The sequence below is a fragment of the Rhineura floridana genome, chromosome 1 (genome assembly GCF_030035675.1).
Source record: "Rhineura floridana isolate rRhiFlo1 chromosome 1, rRhiFlo1.hap2, whole genome shotgun sequence".
Taxonomy (NCBI): Eukaryota; Metazoa; Chordata; class Lepidosauria; order Squamata; family Rhineuridae; genus Rhineura; species Rhineura floridana.
The window spans coordinates 139,589,876-139,607,108 of NC_084480.1; the positions used below are offsets into that span (position 1 = coordinate 139,589,876).

Sequence of the window (17,233 nt, forward strand, 5' to 3'; positions counted from 1 at the left end):
TGCATGGGGAAGGAGACAGTGTATACCGCTCAAAAAAATTCTACCTCCTCTGAATAAGTGTTTTTTGGGTCAAGGTGCTTTGGTGTTGTCAAGCACACTTGTGCTGACAACACAGGAAAAAATGCTCTCTGGGGACAAAATTACCCCATCCTTCCATTGGAAATCGCATTGAGGCACAAATATACCCCAAAGAAGGCCGGTGTGATTTTTTTTGTCAGGTGTGCCTGAAGGTTAAATTCAGTTTTCCACATTTCTGCAGTATTTTGAATTTTTTTTTTTTAAATCATTGTGGAAATTATTTAGCATTTTGGAGCAAATTTCTTCTACTAAGTACATTTTTATATGCAGTTTTGACTAATGTACACATTTTTGCCAGCAAGTTCCCCTAATATAATGCATGTTTGTATTTTATTTTTATTAAGTTTTTTTATGCTCGCTTTCCCCTAATATATGCATTTTTGTAAATACTGTTTCATTGGAGAACTGCATTGCAAAATTCAGATGAGTGTGAATTTCTAAGGATGGCTGTGTTTTAGTTCTCATGTTGTTTTGGAAAGTGCCAGTTTGATAGATTCAGCTTTAAATGTGAACTGAATCAAATTTCTCCTCCATCCCTACTTGCAGGACAACCTTTCAAAAATCTTCTACCTTCAGAGAATATCACCATTTATGAATGGAATGTCATTACTTATTTTTGTATCTCTTAGAACAGAATCATGATTAAAACTTAAGAGAGAAGGATGTGTACTTTCATACCTAAACATTATGTTATACAGAAATCAGCATCAAATAGTACATATAATGAAAAGACACAATTTATACCGTTCTGAATATCCTCGTTCTTTTGCAAATCTCTGGAAAGCCCCCATGGGGTCAGAGCCTGTACTCAAAATGAACACTAGTGGTGTGGAAGGAGACATATCTTGGTAAAGAGTTGCCAGATCAACTGGAGGGTTCTCTATGAACTGTTTCCCAAGGTTCTCCATTACAAATTCAGTAAGTGCAGAAACAATCTATAAATGTTAAAACAGACAATTTACAAAAGCAAAGACTGATGAAAAAAGAACTATAATTCTGATATGAACAATAATTTCATTTACTTTACAGCACAGTTAATGTAATATTAATCATTATGTGGGGCATATTTCTGTGATATATCATGTCTTCTATTTCCTACAGCCTAATTGTATACACGTTTACTTGAAAATGAATTCAATGGGAGCTACTACGTCCAGGTATTTGTGTACAGGATTTCATAATCTTAATTACCAGAGTTTTCTGTTTTGACAGATACATATTCTGGATTTGCTTGGGACAAAGTGTAAACATTTGCTTAGGACAAACTGACATATCCTGGCTGCATTTTACTAGCAAGTGGAATTCAGTGTGGATTTGAGAATACTGATCTTCAAGAATTTGGGATAGGTTTTTCAGGGAACATATGTCATTTATTTGCATATTTTCACAGGTCTTCCATTCATGCTGAGTCTTGGATGAAGTTTAGAACACCCATGTAGACTGATAATATTACCAACCCAGGACCAGTGTGTACTGTCTGTTACTAGTAGCAGTGATACAACAGTGAAGATGCTAAATTGTGCACATCTATCATCATCCTGAGCTTAAATACGACTATTTGTGTGTTATGTGCCTTCAAATCAATTATGACTTATGGTGTACCCATGAATCAGCAACCTCCAATAGGAAACCACCCAGATCTTGTAAGTTCAGGTCTGTGGCTACCTTTATGGAATCAATCCATCTCTTGTTTGGTCTTCCTCTTTTTCTACTCCCTTCTATTTTTCCCAGCATTATGGTCTTTTCTAGTGAATCATGTCTTCTCGTTATGTGTCCAAAGTATGATAACCTCAGTTTCATCATTTTAGCTTCTAGTGATAGTTCTGGTTTAATTTGTTCTAACACCCAATTATTTGACTTTTTCACGGTCCATGGTATCCACAAAATTCTCCCCTAACACCACATTTCAAATGAACTGATTTTTCTCTTATCCACTTTTTTAACTGTCCAACTTTCACATCCATACATAGAGATTGGGAATACTATGGTCTGAATGATCCTAAAGTTGGTGTTCAGTGATACATCTTCGCATTTGAGGACCTTTTCTAGTTCTTCTCATAGAAGACGTTCTCTCATAGAAATAACACTATACTTGGCCTTAAGTGCCTTTGAAGTTTCACAGTTTGTTCGTTTGTGGTCCTTTAAATGAGTATTAGGATAAAATTCAATATTCCTATGTATGATACCTGGAGCTCCTTGGAGGAAGGGAATGATACAAATGTGTTAGAACTATTTACATAATGAATACTAATGAGTGTGTGTGTTGTGGTGGGAAGTGCTTGAAGATGCATGTGGGAAGGAGGAGGGATGAAGAGGGTCCACAGGTATCAGTTATCCCTGTGACTGGGGGGATGGGAAGGCATGGCCAGGGTGTGTTTGAGTAGAGAGTTTACAGATGCTTGCATCCTGTTCCCTGCTCTGCCCCCTCCCATCCATGATATCACTGGAGGCTAATCTACTGTGCTGAATAGCTGGTGATGTCATTAAATGCCAGGTTGTTTTACCAGGAAACCACTCTGTCTTGGAGCTGGCTGTGAGGGCCTGCACCTGGTAAACTAGGGTTGCTGGTGGTATACTGTCCATCCTGCTCCCCAGCAGGTTCTTTGAATGAGCTGGCAGAGGCCACTTTGGCTGTGGTATTGGAGGAGCCCAGAAGGATAGTCCTTGGTGATTTCAATATCCATGCTGAGGCAGCCATAGGTGTTCCAGCTCACGACTTCATGGCCTCCAAGACATCTATGGGGCTGTCTCAAGTTGTCACCGGTCTGCCATGTAGGGCAGGGCACACCCTCGTCCTGGTTTTGCTCCAGATGGAGGAAGGAGTGTTCTGGAGATTGGGGGGTGGTGGATGTCACCCTATTGTCATGGTCAGCCCACTTCCTGGTCAAATTTCAACTTATGGCTCTGATCCTCCCCTGCAGGGGTGGTGGACAGATTAAGATGGTCCACCCCTAGAGACAAATGGAATCCAGAGGATTCCTGGATGCCCTGGGGGAGTTCCCAGTAGATAGAGAAGGTGACCCTGTTGAAGCCCTTGTCATGCTGTGGAACAATGAGGCATGTCAGGCTCTTAACACAGTTGCCCGAGTGCACTCTCCAGCATTGTGGAGCCCAGTTTGCACCTTGGTACACCAGTGAACTAAAGGCAATGAAACTGGCTGGACGATGGATAGAGTGCAAGTGGTGAAAAATGTGCTGTGAGGCTGATCAGGCACAAATAAAACATCATAACAATGCCCACTGTGTGGCAGTGAGGGTGGTGAAGAAGGCCCACTTCTCTGCCTCCATTGCATCCTCAAGTAGCTGTCCAGTGGAGCTTTTTTGTATTGTCAGGGGTCTGTTGACATCAACTCAAGGAAATGGAGTTTTAGACCCTTCAGAGGCACACTGTGTATTGTTTGCAAGGCTCTTTGAGATAATGTTGCCTGCCTCCATAGCAATCTTGATGCCCCATCCACACGTATGGGCCGGGATAGCCTGACCACTGTTGTCCACGTACTGGTAACCTCCAGGCTGGATTACTGTAATGCACTCTATGTGGGGCTGCCCTTCAGGTTGGTCTGGAAGTTGCAGCTAGTGCAAAATGTGGCGGCGAGACTGCTCACTGGGGCAGGGTATCGCCAACATGTCACCCCGCTGCTGAAAGAATTGCACTGGCTGCCCATTTGCTACCAGGCAAGTTCAAGGTTCTAGTTTTGGTGTACAAAGCCCTATACAGCTTGGGACCAGGATACCTGAAAGATCGTTTTACCCCTTATATACCCAGTCGGTCACTGAGCTCTGCAGGTGAGCATCTCCTGCAGATACCATCTTATCAGGAAGTCCGTTCTGAACAACATAGGAAACGGACCTTTAGTGTGGCAGCACCTACCCTGTGGAATTCCCTCCCCTTAAATATTAAGCAGGTGCCATCTCTGTTATATTTTTGGCGCCTATTGAAGATTTTCCTCTTTTAACAAGCCTTTTGAGACCTATCCCAGTCTGTCTGTGTTGGAATTGCTTTTTAAATTTTAAACCTTTTTTTCCTAAACAATATGTTTTTTAACCCTTTTTATTTAAGATGTTTTTAAAGCTTTTTAAAAAAAATTTTTTAAAGTTGTTTTGTTTTAATGTATTTTGTCTGTTTTTATGATGTTTTAAAGTGTTTTTAGTGCTTTTGTTTTGTGCCCTGGACTCCTGCTGGAAGGAAGGGTGGGATATCAATCAATCAATCAATCAATCAATCAATCAATCAATCAATCAATCAATCAAACAAACAAACAAACAAACAAACAAATAAATAAATAAATAAATGTACTTTAGTCTCCAGTGACAGGTCCAGTGCAACGTCTACTGCAACTTCTTGGGATCAGTTTCAGTTGATGCAGCCTGATGATGTGGACAAGGTGCCTGTGATGATGTGGCCAAAAATGTGTCCTCTCAAAGTTTGCCCTTCCTAGCTTATTAAAGCTTGTTTAAGTGCATCTGGAGCATGGTCAATGCGTCTTTGCAGGAGGGAGTGGTCCAAGTTGCCTTGAAAGAGATGGTGATCTGACCGCTCATGAAAAAGCCCACCTTGGACCCATTGGTTTGTGACAACTACTGCTCATTCACAAATACCCTCCTTTTAGGGAAGGTGATTGAGAGGGTTGTAGTGCAGCAATTGCAAGTACTCTTGGATTATCTTGACCCATTCTAATCTGGGTTCAGACCTGTTTATGGGACTGAATTGGCCTTGATTGCCCTGATGGATGGCCTTTATTGGGAGAAGGACAGGGGAGTGTAACCCTGTTATTCTTACTTGATCTCTTGGTGGCTTTTGATACTATTGACTATGGTATCCTTCTGAGCCAGCTTGGTGAGATGGGTATCAGAGACACTGTTTTACAGTGGTTCCAATCCTACCTCCAGGGTTGTTTTCAGAGAATAGCATTGGGTGATTGTCTTTCAGCCCCCAGGCAGTTGTGCTGTGGGGTGCTGCAGGGTACCATCTTGTCAGGGCTGGCCCCAGGCATGCTGTGGCCCATGGACACCAGACTGCCCTGGGCCCCTCCGCTCCCCTTCCACGATCCATGGAAGCAGCTGCGGCTCGCCGGACAGGAGCTTCCGAGCCACCCGCCATCCCTCACTTCACCTACCTTTCTCTAAGCTGTTTTTTGCAGCTGCGCACACTGCGTGCACAGGTTTGCCATCAAGATGGTGGCCGAGTTTCATTAAAGGGCTGAAGCCTCTGCTGCCATCTTGGTTGTGCATTGCTGCCATCAACCAAGATGGTGGCAGAGTCTTCAGCCCCTTAGGAAAACCTCAGCCGCCATCTTGATTGATAGCAAACCGCAAAAAACAGCAGAGAGAAAGGTAGGTGAACTGGGGGGATGGCGGGCAGCTTGGAAGCTCCTGTCCGGCAAGCGGAGGGGCCCCTGTAGCTCCAGGGGCCCTTGGGCCAGTGCCCCATCTGGCCGCCCTTTAGAACCGGCCCTGCATCTTGTCCACAATGGTGTTTAACATCTATATGAAGACCTTGGGAGCAGTCATCAGGAGATTTGGGGCGAGGTGTCAGCAGTACACTGATGGTACCCAGCTCTATTTATCTGTTACATCTGAATCAAGAGAGGCTGTGCAAGCCCTGAACTGCTGCCTGGACTTGGTGGTGGGCTGGATGAGGGCCTGTGGGTTGGTGGTTCCTGAGTTCAGATAATTGGTCAGTTACCTGCTTTGGTTGGGGTTGTACTGCCTCTGAAAGAGCAGGTTCATAGTCTGTGGGTGCTCCTGGATCAATCTTTGTTGCTAGAGGCCCAGGTGACTTCAGTGGCTAGGAATGCCTTTTACCAGTTTTGGCTGGTAAGACAGCTGCATCTGTTTCTGGACCAGTATAGCCTGACCACCGATATCATGCACTGGTAACCTCCAGGTTGGATTACTGTAATGCACTATATGTGGGGCTGCCCTTGAGAATGGTCTGGAAGCTGCAGCTGGTGCAAAATACAGTGGTATGACTTGCTCACTGGGGCAGGGTATCTCCAACATGTTAGCCCGCTGCTGAAAGAATTGTACTGGCTGCCCCTTACCTACCAGGTCATGTTCAAGGTTCTAGTTTTGGTGTACAAAGCCTTATACAACTTGGGACCAGGATATCTGAAATATCATCTTATATACCCAGTCGATCACTATGTTCTGCAGGTGGGGGCCACCTGCAGATACCATCTTATGAGGTCCATTCTGCACAACATTAGGAAGTGGACCTTTAGTGTTGTAGCACCTACCCTTTGGAATTCCCTCCCCTTAAATATTAGACAGGCACCATCTGTGTTATCTTCTTGGCACCTACTGAAGACCTTCCCCTTTCAACTAGCCTTTTAAGTAGCAACCTTATCCCAGTCTCTGTGTGTTGGAATTGCGTTTTAAGATTTTTTTAAAGTTATTTTTAAGTTGACTAGTTTTAATAGGTTTTATAAGATGCTATGTTTTAATAGGTTTTTTAAGTTGTTTTATTGTAATATGTTTTAAAGTCTTTTATTTTTAAGACATTTTAGAGTGTTTTAGTGTTTTTGTTTACTGCCCTAGGCTCATGCTAGGAGGAACGGCAAAATATAAATATAATACATAAATATATAAATACTAAGACCATGGTGATCCATGATCTTATTGTGGATGAACAGGCCAATCTGGCATGCATAACTGAGGCCTGAGTGGAAGAACTGGGTGGGCCTGACCTGATGCAACTTTGCCCATCTGGATACTTGGATGCAACACCAATACAGATTTGAGTGGGGGTATTGCCATAGTTCACAGAAGTTCATTCTCTCTCATCAGGCATCCCCTCTGTGTAGGGCTATGGAGATAGTCTGGGGATGCTGTTGGTGTACTGCCCACCCTTCTGCCCAATAGGCCTCCCTGACCAAGGTTGTTTCCAGTGTTGTGTTGGAGGAATTGAGAATTGTGGTCCTGGGAATTTCAACATTCATGTTGAGGATGACTCAGGGCTGGCTTGCAATTTCCTCCATAGGAACCATGAGACTGCCCTAGATAGTGAGCAGCAGTGGGGAGAGGAGTGAGCTAGATATAGGGCAGCGTTGTAACACAGTGGTTACAGAGAGCACTTCCTACTGAAATTTGGACTTTTGTCAGCAGCCACACATTGCAGGGGATCAATTCAGATAGTCTGCTCCCAGAGACTAATGGAATCAGACAGATTTCTGAATGATTTTCCAGTGAATGGAGCCAGTGATGCTGTCCAGGTCCTGGTCTTGCTGTCAGATGAGGAGATTAGGTGGGCTATTGACAATACATGAGGAGTCCTCTCCAATGCTGCAGGACCTGCACTGTGTATTGGTTTACCAAAGAGTGGCATGCAGATCAAGAGACAACTGGAGCACAGGTGGCAGAAAACTCACTCCAAAGGTGACCAAACAATGAGGTCCCACAACTCTGCCTAAGCAGCAAAGTATTACTTTGCTGCCAGCATCGCATCCTCAAAGAGCTGCCCAGCAGAGTTATTTCAGGTGGTCTGGAGGCTAACCATGCTAGAAGTGGTGGATGACCCTCTAGAGCACTAGTAGCATGCTATGAGCACTCTGCATAGCACTTTGAGGATAGTTGCTAAGCTCCATCGTGCCTTAGATGCAAGTCCAGTCAAGGTGTCCGATGCAGAATCTTTACATATTTTATAGGATCGATTTCAGTTTATGTGCCCTGATGATGTGGACATGACCCTTGCAATGATGTGACCTTCTCCTTACTCTCTTGACCCCTGCCCATCCTGGCTGGTGAAAGCCATTCTGAGGTGGGGAGCTGGCTGGGCGAGTCCAGGGTGTGGTGAACATGTCTCTATATGACAGAGTGGTGCCTGCTATCCTTAAACAAGCAGTAGCGCCTCAACCGAAGAAGCCCACTCTGGACCCTGGAGTTTACAATAAGTACTGCCCAGTCACAAATACCACCTTCTGGATGCACCTCTTTAGGATTTCATCACAACACTAGCACAGTCATGATTAGTGCAGGACAAAACCTTGCCTTACCATAGCTCGGTGTACCACACATGCTTTGCATGCAAATGGTCCTATATTCAATCCCTGGCATCTTCAAGTACGGCTAGGAGAGAACACTGCCTGAAACCTTGGAGAGCCGTTGCCAATCAGTGTTGAGCTAGATGGACCAATAGTCTGACTCAGTATGAAGCAATTGTAATTCCATTATTGAAGAAGCCCTCTCTTGACCCTACACTTCTCAGTAACTTTTGTCCAGTATCTAACTTATCCTTCATCAGTAAAGTCATCAAACGAGCTGTAGTCACACAACTTCAAACATTTATAGATTCAAATAACTGTTATGATCCCTTTCAATCTGGCTTTAGGCCCAAACATGGGACCGAAACAGTGTTAACAGTACTGGTGGATGATCTGTGACTTGAATTAGATAGAGGAAATCTAACTTATTTAGTGTTGTTAGACTTGTCAGCCGCATTCGACACTATCGACTATACCATCCTTCTGCACCGCCTCTCTAATTTGGGATTCCGTGGAACGGTACTACAATGGCTTCGCTCCTTTTTGGAGGGCAGACTCCAGAGAGTTGTCCTTGAGAACTTTTCATCTAAGGTTTGGCCATTACGATGTGGTGTTCCCCAAGGCTCCGTATTATCCCCTATGTTATTCAATATTTATATGGAGCCCTTAGGAAGGATCATCCGTGAATTCGGAATACACTACCATCAATATGCAGATGATACCCAACTTTATTATTCTTTCCCGCCAGATGTTTCAGATGCGGTTCATCCCTTAAACCAATGCTTGGCTGCAATACAGCAATGGACTAACAAGAACAAACTGAAACTTAACCCAGAGAAGACGGAGGTTCTACTAATTGGACATAAACCCTCTCATGAATTTAAAAACGTACTTATTTTAGATGGGGTTCCACTCCCTCTGAAGTCCCAAGTTCGGAGTTTGGGTATTCTTTTAGATTCTGCTTTGACCCTTGAACCCCAAATTGCAACAGTATCCAGAAGTGCTTTCACCCAATTAAAGCTAGTCCGCCAACTTCGTCCGTTTTTAGGAACGTCAGACTTGAGGCAAGTGACACAGGCTCTTGTGACCTCAAGATTGGACTATTGTAATGCTCTTTATATAGGACTATCTGCTAGATCGCTTCGTCCGCTTAAGTTGGTTCAGAGAGCGGCGGCCAGAATGCTGACCGGAGCTGGTCCACAAATGCATACTACATCTCTTCTTTATCAACTTCATTGGCTACCGATTTTATTTCGACACCAGTTTAAAATTTTGGTATTAGCTTACAAGGCCCTACATGGATTAGCACCAATATATCTATCAAATCGTATTCTGGAATTTAAATCTCAACGACCGACAAGAGTACCCTTCGAACATTCTCTTATCATTCCATCTACCTTTATAATCCGCCGCTCCAATACTAGGAACAAAGCTTTTTCGCGCATAGCTCCCATCTTATGGAATAACCTGCCACCAGAGATCCGATGTTCCTCCTCACTCACGGTCTTTCGCCGTCAGTTAAAAACATTTTTGTTTCTTCAAGCTTTTAATGTTAACATTTAAATTGTTATAACTATTGTATTATTGATTTTCTTAATTTTATTTTTTAATTGTATATTGTTTTGTATTAGACATTGTCTTATTTGTTCGCCGCTCTGAATTCTAAGAACTAGGGTGGGATATAAAATGTTTAAATAAATAAATAAATAAATATGAGAGCTTCCTATGTCTCTGTCTCCTACAACCACAATCAATCACACACCTAGAGGGAGACAGGTAAAGGCCATCTTGCCTATATAATTATTGTTGAGAACAAAGAAGACTAACTCTTCCCTCTCTAAAAATCTGTGTTCCTGATGGAACATTGTCTACATATTGTAGCAGCGTCACCTCTAAGATAGAGACTTGAGTTGTTAGTAGACAAAGCTTACCTTTTCTTCCATAAAGCATTTCACCACAATTAATTTCTGAAACATGGTCAGTCTAGTATCCCAGGGAATGTATGGTTGGTCATCTTTTTTTTTACTTCCTTCAGTTTCAGACTTATAGCCTTCCCATTGTTCTGGGTTAATATGAATTTCAAGTTGTCCTACAAAAAAGTATTATAATTTCAAGCCATCTTAGTTAACACCTTCCTAGAAAAAAATCATTATTCAGGTAGCACTGGAAAATGTGTAGTTTTAACAGATGTGTAACATTTCAGAAAATACTAGGGGTTATTTCTTAGCAATTGTCAACTTTCTGAGCAGGATAAGCATATTGAGAATACTGCTATAACACTGATGGGCTGAAGGAGACTATGCTTGGGGAAAATGGTAAAACTAAAAAACATTCATTTAAAAATTGGAAATCTTGCATACAATATTTTACCAGCTGGCGGGTGATTACAAGTAAATAATTTGAAATTCTATGGAATTTCTGATGAGTATTTCACTACATCTGGAACCCACTACAGCAGAGGTAGCCAATGTGGTGCCCTCCGTGTTTATTTGCACTACAACTCCCATCAACCCATCATAGTGTGGTCAGTGGTGAAGGATGGTGGGGGGTGTAGTCCATAACATCTGGTGAGCATCTGGCTATTCCGGACTATAGACATGGGCCATGTTCAGATAATCATATCTTGGCTTAATAAACTGAGATATGAGCAAGGCTTAGAGACCCATATAAAGCCGCTTTGCTCCTTCCTTTGCACAAGCCAGGAAATAAGGCAGGAAGTGTAACTTAACTATAGATTCCTGGTGCTTCTAAACTAGGAAGCTATGGTTAATGGCTTCCAAACATCTCAGAATATACAGCCATGGTTTAAAGTGGGCTTAATACCCTGGCTTGTTTGCAAACCATGAATCACAATTTCCCAGTTCAGACATACTGGTAAACTGCAATTAATGGACACTTCTTGGCTTGTTTGCTCACTCACATGAAAGGAGGAGTGAAGCAGCTGTATGTGGGAGAACGAGTATCATTAGTAGACATGGTTTGCAAATGGTACTATGAATGTGGCCTCTTCTCCTGTTCTGTTCTAACCATGGTTTTCTGTTTGTCTCCATAGATGCCAACCATGTTTAAAGCTAACTTTCCTCTTAATCTGGTTTCAAATCTGGTTAAGGCAGAAACCCTAATAACTGTTAACTATTATTAGAATAGGTACAGATGTAATGCTAAACAATAGTTAAGGCAAACAAGGGAAGAGAGGAGTAAAAATTATGTTGTTGTTGTTATTGGTTTTAATGTTCCCCCCCCCCATAAGGTGCCTTGGGAACTATTGGAAGATTCGACTTTTTTCCATAATATGAAGTAATAAATGGACCAGATCTTCATCTCCCTAATGCCTGGCAGGCCAAAGTTGACATGTGGGTGGGGCTGCCCATCTGGCAATCACCTGACATTATAGTGATGTCAGGTGATGCTTCCCTTTGAGAACCCATTTTTGGGACTTCAGAGAGAACCATGAGGCTTTCAAATGCAGAAGGGACTGAAGACACGCTCCAATTGGCCAGGGACAGGAGTGCACCTTCAAAGGCCAACCCATCTGTGCAGAGAAGTGTGGAAGGGAATGAAGAGGCACTCTGATTGACCCATCTGCTGTTGGGCAGATGGGAACACACCATCAACCCCACCATCCGTGCTTCTACTTCAGACCTCTGTGATCTGAAGGAGGAGGGTGGAGGGGGTCGAAGACTGCTCTGACTGGCCCATCAGCTGATGGGTGTATGCAAGAGGGACTTCCCACACACAAACACCCACACTTCTATTTCAGATCTGTGCAGTCTGAAGGAGAAGGGTGGAGGGGATTGAAGGCACACTCAGCTTATGGGCAGATGGCAGCGTACCTTCAAATGTCCCCCCTGTGCTTCTACTTCAGACTGCACAGGTCTGAATGAGAAAGGTGGAATGGATTGAAGGCACACTCTGATAGGCCTATCAGCTGATGGGTGGATGGAAATGCACCTTCAAATGCCTCCCCCCATGCATTTCTCTTTCAAAGCACAGACTTCACTAGTGATGTCAGCTGGTGGGTGGGCTTGGTCTGGAGAAAATGCGCCTCATGGGCCAAACTGGACCCCTTGGGGAGGCCATGATTGGCCCAGAGGTTGGAGGTTCCCCACCCCTGCACCAAGGTAACTGATGGAATCTTCTAGCTCTGGGAAGTAAATGAGATGATAATGAGGCTTTCAAGTTTGTGGCGGATTAGAATAAAGAAAATAGAGAATGAGGAAAATTATGAAGCAGCACAAGAAAAATTACCAAATTGATTCTACTGATGTGTAAACTAAGCTGGGAACTCATGACACATGTAAATAAGCAGAAAAATATTTGTTTACTCCAACTTCTCTGATAATCCAGGAACCAACATGAAATTATACCATATAGGCAAATGGTAATCTTAAAGCCTTGAAGGGAATTTCTTTTAAATTTAAATCCTTTCCAACTCCTCCTATGTCACTATACCCCTCCCTTTTCCATATATCCCTATGAGATCCAAAATGCAAGAATAGGAGGAGATTTTGCTCCCTTAAACACCCACCCACACTTCTCTTCACAACTGGAATCTTAACACTCAAGGAACAGCACAGCATGGGAAAAGCAGAGCATGAAGCTATAGGTAAGGAGTTTTATTGCCTTGTTGTGTGAAAAGGTCTAGTGAGTTTCCAAAAGAGCTGAAACACTGAAAAAAGCACAGAATTCCTACTCCTTTACAGTTCTGGCTGGCTGGCTTGCTTACATGCACACATAACAGTTGCAGGAATGCTCTTCTGAGCCGGGATAGGTCACTTTGAATCTCTATCCTGTCTTTCTGGAGTCCTACACTAAGGATGGGATCCGTGGGCTGGTGCGACTTTGAAAGCATTCTGTCGACCTAACATGCTGTTATTGATTTAAGTTCATTTTCTGTGCGCTTTGTTGTTATGTGCCTTCAAGTTGACTATGACTTATGGCGACCCTATGAATCAGTGACCTCCAAGAGCATCGGTCATGAACCACCCTGTTCAGAACTTGTAAGTTCAGGTCTGTGGCTTCCTTTATGGAATCAATCCATCTCTTGTTTGGCCTTCCCCTTTTTCTACTCCCTTCTGTTTTTCCCAGCATTATGGTCTTTTCTAGTGAATCATGTCTTCTCATTATGTGTCCAAAGTATGATAACCTCACTTTCATCATCTTAGGTTCTAGCGATAGTTCTGGTTTAACTTGTTCTAACACCCAATTATTTGTCTTTTTCGCGGTCCATGGTATCCGCAAAGCTCTCCTCCAACACCACATTTCAAATGAGTTGATTTTTCTCTTATCCACTTTTTTCACTGTCCAACTTTCACATCCATACATAGAGATCAGGAATAACATGTCTGAATGATCCTGATTTTAGCTTTCAGTGATACATCTTTGCATTTGAGGACCTTTTCTAGTTCTCTCATAGCTGCCCTCCGCAATCCTAGCTTTCTTCTGATTTCTTGACTATTGTCTCCATTTTGGTTAAAGACTGTGCCGAGGTATTGATAATCCTTGACGAGTTCAATGTCCTCATTGTCAACTTTAAAGTTACATAAATCTTCTGTTGTCATTACTTGAGTCTTTTTGACGTTCAGCTGTAGTCCTGCTTTTGTGCTTTCCTCTTTAACTTTCATCAGCATTCGTTTCAAATAATTACTGGTTTCTGCTAAGAGTATGGTATTGTCTGCATATCTTACATTATTGATATTTCTCCCTTCAATTTTCACACCTCCTTCATCTTAGTCCAATCCTGATTTCCGTATGGTATGTTCTGCGTATAGATTAAACAAATAGGGAAATATTTTCTATTGGTAACCAATTGGTTTCTCCATATTCTGTCCTTACAGTAGGCTCTTGTCCAGAGTATAGGTTGTGCATCAGGACAATGAGATGCTGTGGCATCCCCATTTCTTTTAAAGCATTCCATAGGTTTTCATGATCTACACAGTCAAAGGCTTTGCTGTAATCTAAAAAGCACAGGGTGATTTTCTTCTGAAATTCCTCGGTCCATTCCATTATCCAACATATATTTGCAATATGATCTCTGGTGCCTCTTCCCTTTCTAAATCCAGCTTGGACCTCTGACATTTCTTGCTCCATATATGGTAAGAGCCTTTGTTATAGAATCTTGAGCATTACTTTACTTGCATAGGATATTAAGGCAACAGTTCAATCATTACTGCATTCCCTAGGATCCCCTTTCTTTGGAATTGGGATGTATATGGAACGCTTCCAGTCTGTGGGCCATAGTTTAGTTTTCCATATTTCTTGACAAATTTTTATCAAAATTTGGACTGATTCAGTCTCAGTAGCTTGTAGCAATTCTATTGGTATGCCATCTGTTCCTGGTGATTTGTTTCTTCCAAGTATTTTAAGAGCAGCTTTTACCTCACATTCTAACATTTCTGGTTCTTCATCATACGCTTCCTCCATGAATGAATCTGTCATCCTGGCATCTCTTTTATAGAGTTCTTCAGTGTATTGCTTCCATCTTCCTTTTATTTCATCTCGGTCCGTCAGTGTGTTCCCCTGTTGATTATTCAACATCCCTACTCTTGGTTTAAATTTGCTTTTCATTTCTCTAATCTTTTGGAATAGGGCTCTTCTTCCCTTTTTGCTGTCCTCTTCCATTTCTATACAATAACTACTGTAATATTTGGCTTTGTCCCTACATACTAGTCGCTGTATTGTTGCATTTAGGGTTCTGACCATGTTTCTATCTCCTTTTGCTTTTGCTTTCCTTCTCCCTTTAACCATTTTAAGAGTTTCTTCAGTCATCCATTGAGGTCTTTCTCTCTTTTTAACTAGAGGTATTGTCTTTTTGCATTCTTCCCTGATAATGTCTTTGACTTTAGTCCATAGTTCTTCTGGTTCTCTGTCAACTAAGTTGTTCCTCAAATCTGTTCCTTATTTGATCTTTATATTCTTCTGGGATGTTATTTAAATTGTATTTTGGCATTATGATTGGTCTTCTTTAGCTTCACTCTGATTTTTGATACGACCAGTTCATGATCTGTACCACAGTCTGCTCCTGGTCTTGTTTTCACAGAAAGTATGGAACTTCTCCATCTTCTGCTACCAATTATATAATCAATTTGATTCCTATGTTGACCATTTGGTGATGTCCACATGTGCAGTCGTCTTTTCGGTTGCTCAAAAAATGTGTTTGCAAGAAACAAATAATTGGCTTCACAGAATTCAATAAGTCTTTCTCCTGCTTCATTTCTGTCTCCTAAGTCCCATTTCCCCACAATTCCTAGTTCTTCTCTGTTCCCTACTTTTGCATTCCAGTCCCCCATGATTATCATCATATCTTGTTTTGGTGTGTGATCAATTTCCTCCTGTACTTTTGCGTAAAATCTCTCCTTCTTCATTTGACTTTGGAGCGTAGACTTGGATGATGGTTATGTTAATAGGTTTCCTGTTTAATCTCATTGATACCAGTCGCTCAGACCTTGTGTTCTCGCTCCTAGTTGCTGTTGCTATAACACGTCTCACTATTAAAGCAACCCCATTTCTGCTTGATTTCTCATTTCCTGCATAAAATTTTTTGTAGTTGCGTGATTGAAAAGGTCCCATTCTCGTCCATTTTAATTCACTCACGCAAAGTATTGTAATGTTGATACATTCCATTTCTTGCTTGACAATTTCTAACTTTCCCTGCTTCATGCTTCTCACATTCCATGTTTCTGTTGTGTGCATTGTACAACTCCGGACTCTCTTTTCACATATGTGCACATCATCCTCTGGGCTTCCTTTCGGCTGTGACCCAGCTGCATCATTAGTCACAGCACTATTTGTACTTGTCCTTTGTTCTTCCCCAGTAGCTCGGTGACTGCCTTCTGACCTGGGGGTCTCATCTTCCAGCATTATCTCGTGTTGCATTTTGGATACTCTGTTCATAGGGTTTTTGTGGTAAGAGGTATTGAGAAGTGGTTTACCATTGCCTTCCTCTGAGTTTGGATGCATCTTAGTCTGGTGTCTCAGCTTTGACCATTCCACCTTGGGTGTTTCTGCTAGGAGTCTAGCCTCTGGTCTAGACTCCCGACGGCATTGCTGTCAGCTTCTTAAACACTCTCAAACCCCCTCACCACGTTAAGGTGTGTATCCTAAAGGGGGTTCTATGCACTAGCTGCTGCTTTTATCTGTTTCCCCTTCCAAAAAATACTGACATTAATATCAAAATATCGATACATGAAAGAAAATATTTTTGGAAGGGGAAAACGGATTGGAGGGAAACTGAAAGTTGCTTTCCTCCTTTCCTTTCAACATGAAAACTGACCAGCCTCAGTCACAGAAGAGGAGGAGGCAGTGAAGTTCCTTTCCTTTCCTGTATCAATATTTTATTTCAAATTATCAATATTTTGAAAGAAAATATTGATAATTTGAAAGAAAATACTGATAAGATAGGCTGGACTCTGGCAAGGAGCTCCCAAGTTGAGAGTGGGGGGGGGACTGCTGCAGAAGCCCAGTTCAGTAAGGATGCTTGAGGGATGAAGTAGGCTAAGGAAATTGAAAAGGGGGGGTCCAGGAGTCAGGGCAAGAACAGTGGGAGGGGAAACCCCTCTTCTATTTCCCATACCCCCAGCAGACACACACACAGAAACATTATTGATCAATATTTACTCATCTTGCTGACTGACCAGCCTCTCTTTTTTGCTTCACTGTGTGAAACTGACAAGCCTGCTATTTGCTTTGGGGCATGAGTAGGGTAAGATAGAAGGAGGATGTTGCTTTAGCAGAGGGGGGGGAAGTAAAAAGTTTTGCTGAGCATAGCCTCACCTCACAGCTGTTGGAAGAAAAGAAGAAGCAAGACTCTTCTTGCAGGGCTGGGGCTGGGGCTTTGTTGTGCTGGGCTGTGGGTTGGGTTAAAATGCAGCTTTCTTTCTGAAGGGTGGGAGGTACTAGATCAGGATGCTGCTGCAGTTTTAACTCCTCATATTTGATGCCCCCCCAAAAGAGGCTTGTCAGTTTCACACAGTGAAGCAAAGAAGAGAGGCTGGTAAGTCAGTTTCTTTAAAGCTGGTGCAGTTTAATATCCAGTGTCAAAAAAGCTGCAGAAGCTCATAGCATTCTGTGCCATTTTGCAGAGATTTCAAATATATGGATTGTGGGGGAATCTGGTTTTATTTTTGATTCCAGAAAAAATCCTTCTCGATACCTATCCCACACCAAATCGGTGT

At 42.4% G+C, this 17,233-nt stretch overlaps 1 protein-coding gene across 2 annotated transcripts in view; it reads right to left on the minus strand.

Annotated features, from left to right (window-relative positions):
- Positions 1–17,233, minus strand: part of DNAH6 (dynein axonemal heavy chain 6) — a 362,354-nt gene that overhangs the window by 68,475 nt on the left and 276,646 nt on the right. For both annotated transcript variants that reach the window (XM_061634018.1, XM_061634008.1), the window contains 2 exons: positions 9,992–10,149; positions 823–1,013 (listed from right to left, as the gene is read on the minus strand). In XM_061634018.1, coding sequence (XP_061490002.1) covers positions 823–1,013; positions 9,992–10,149 — 349 coding nt within the window. The remainder of the gene's footprint in view (positions 1–822; positions 1,014–9,991; positions 10,150–17,233) is intronic.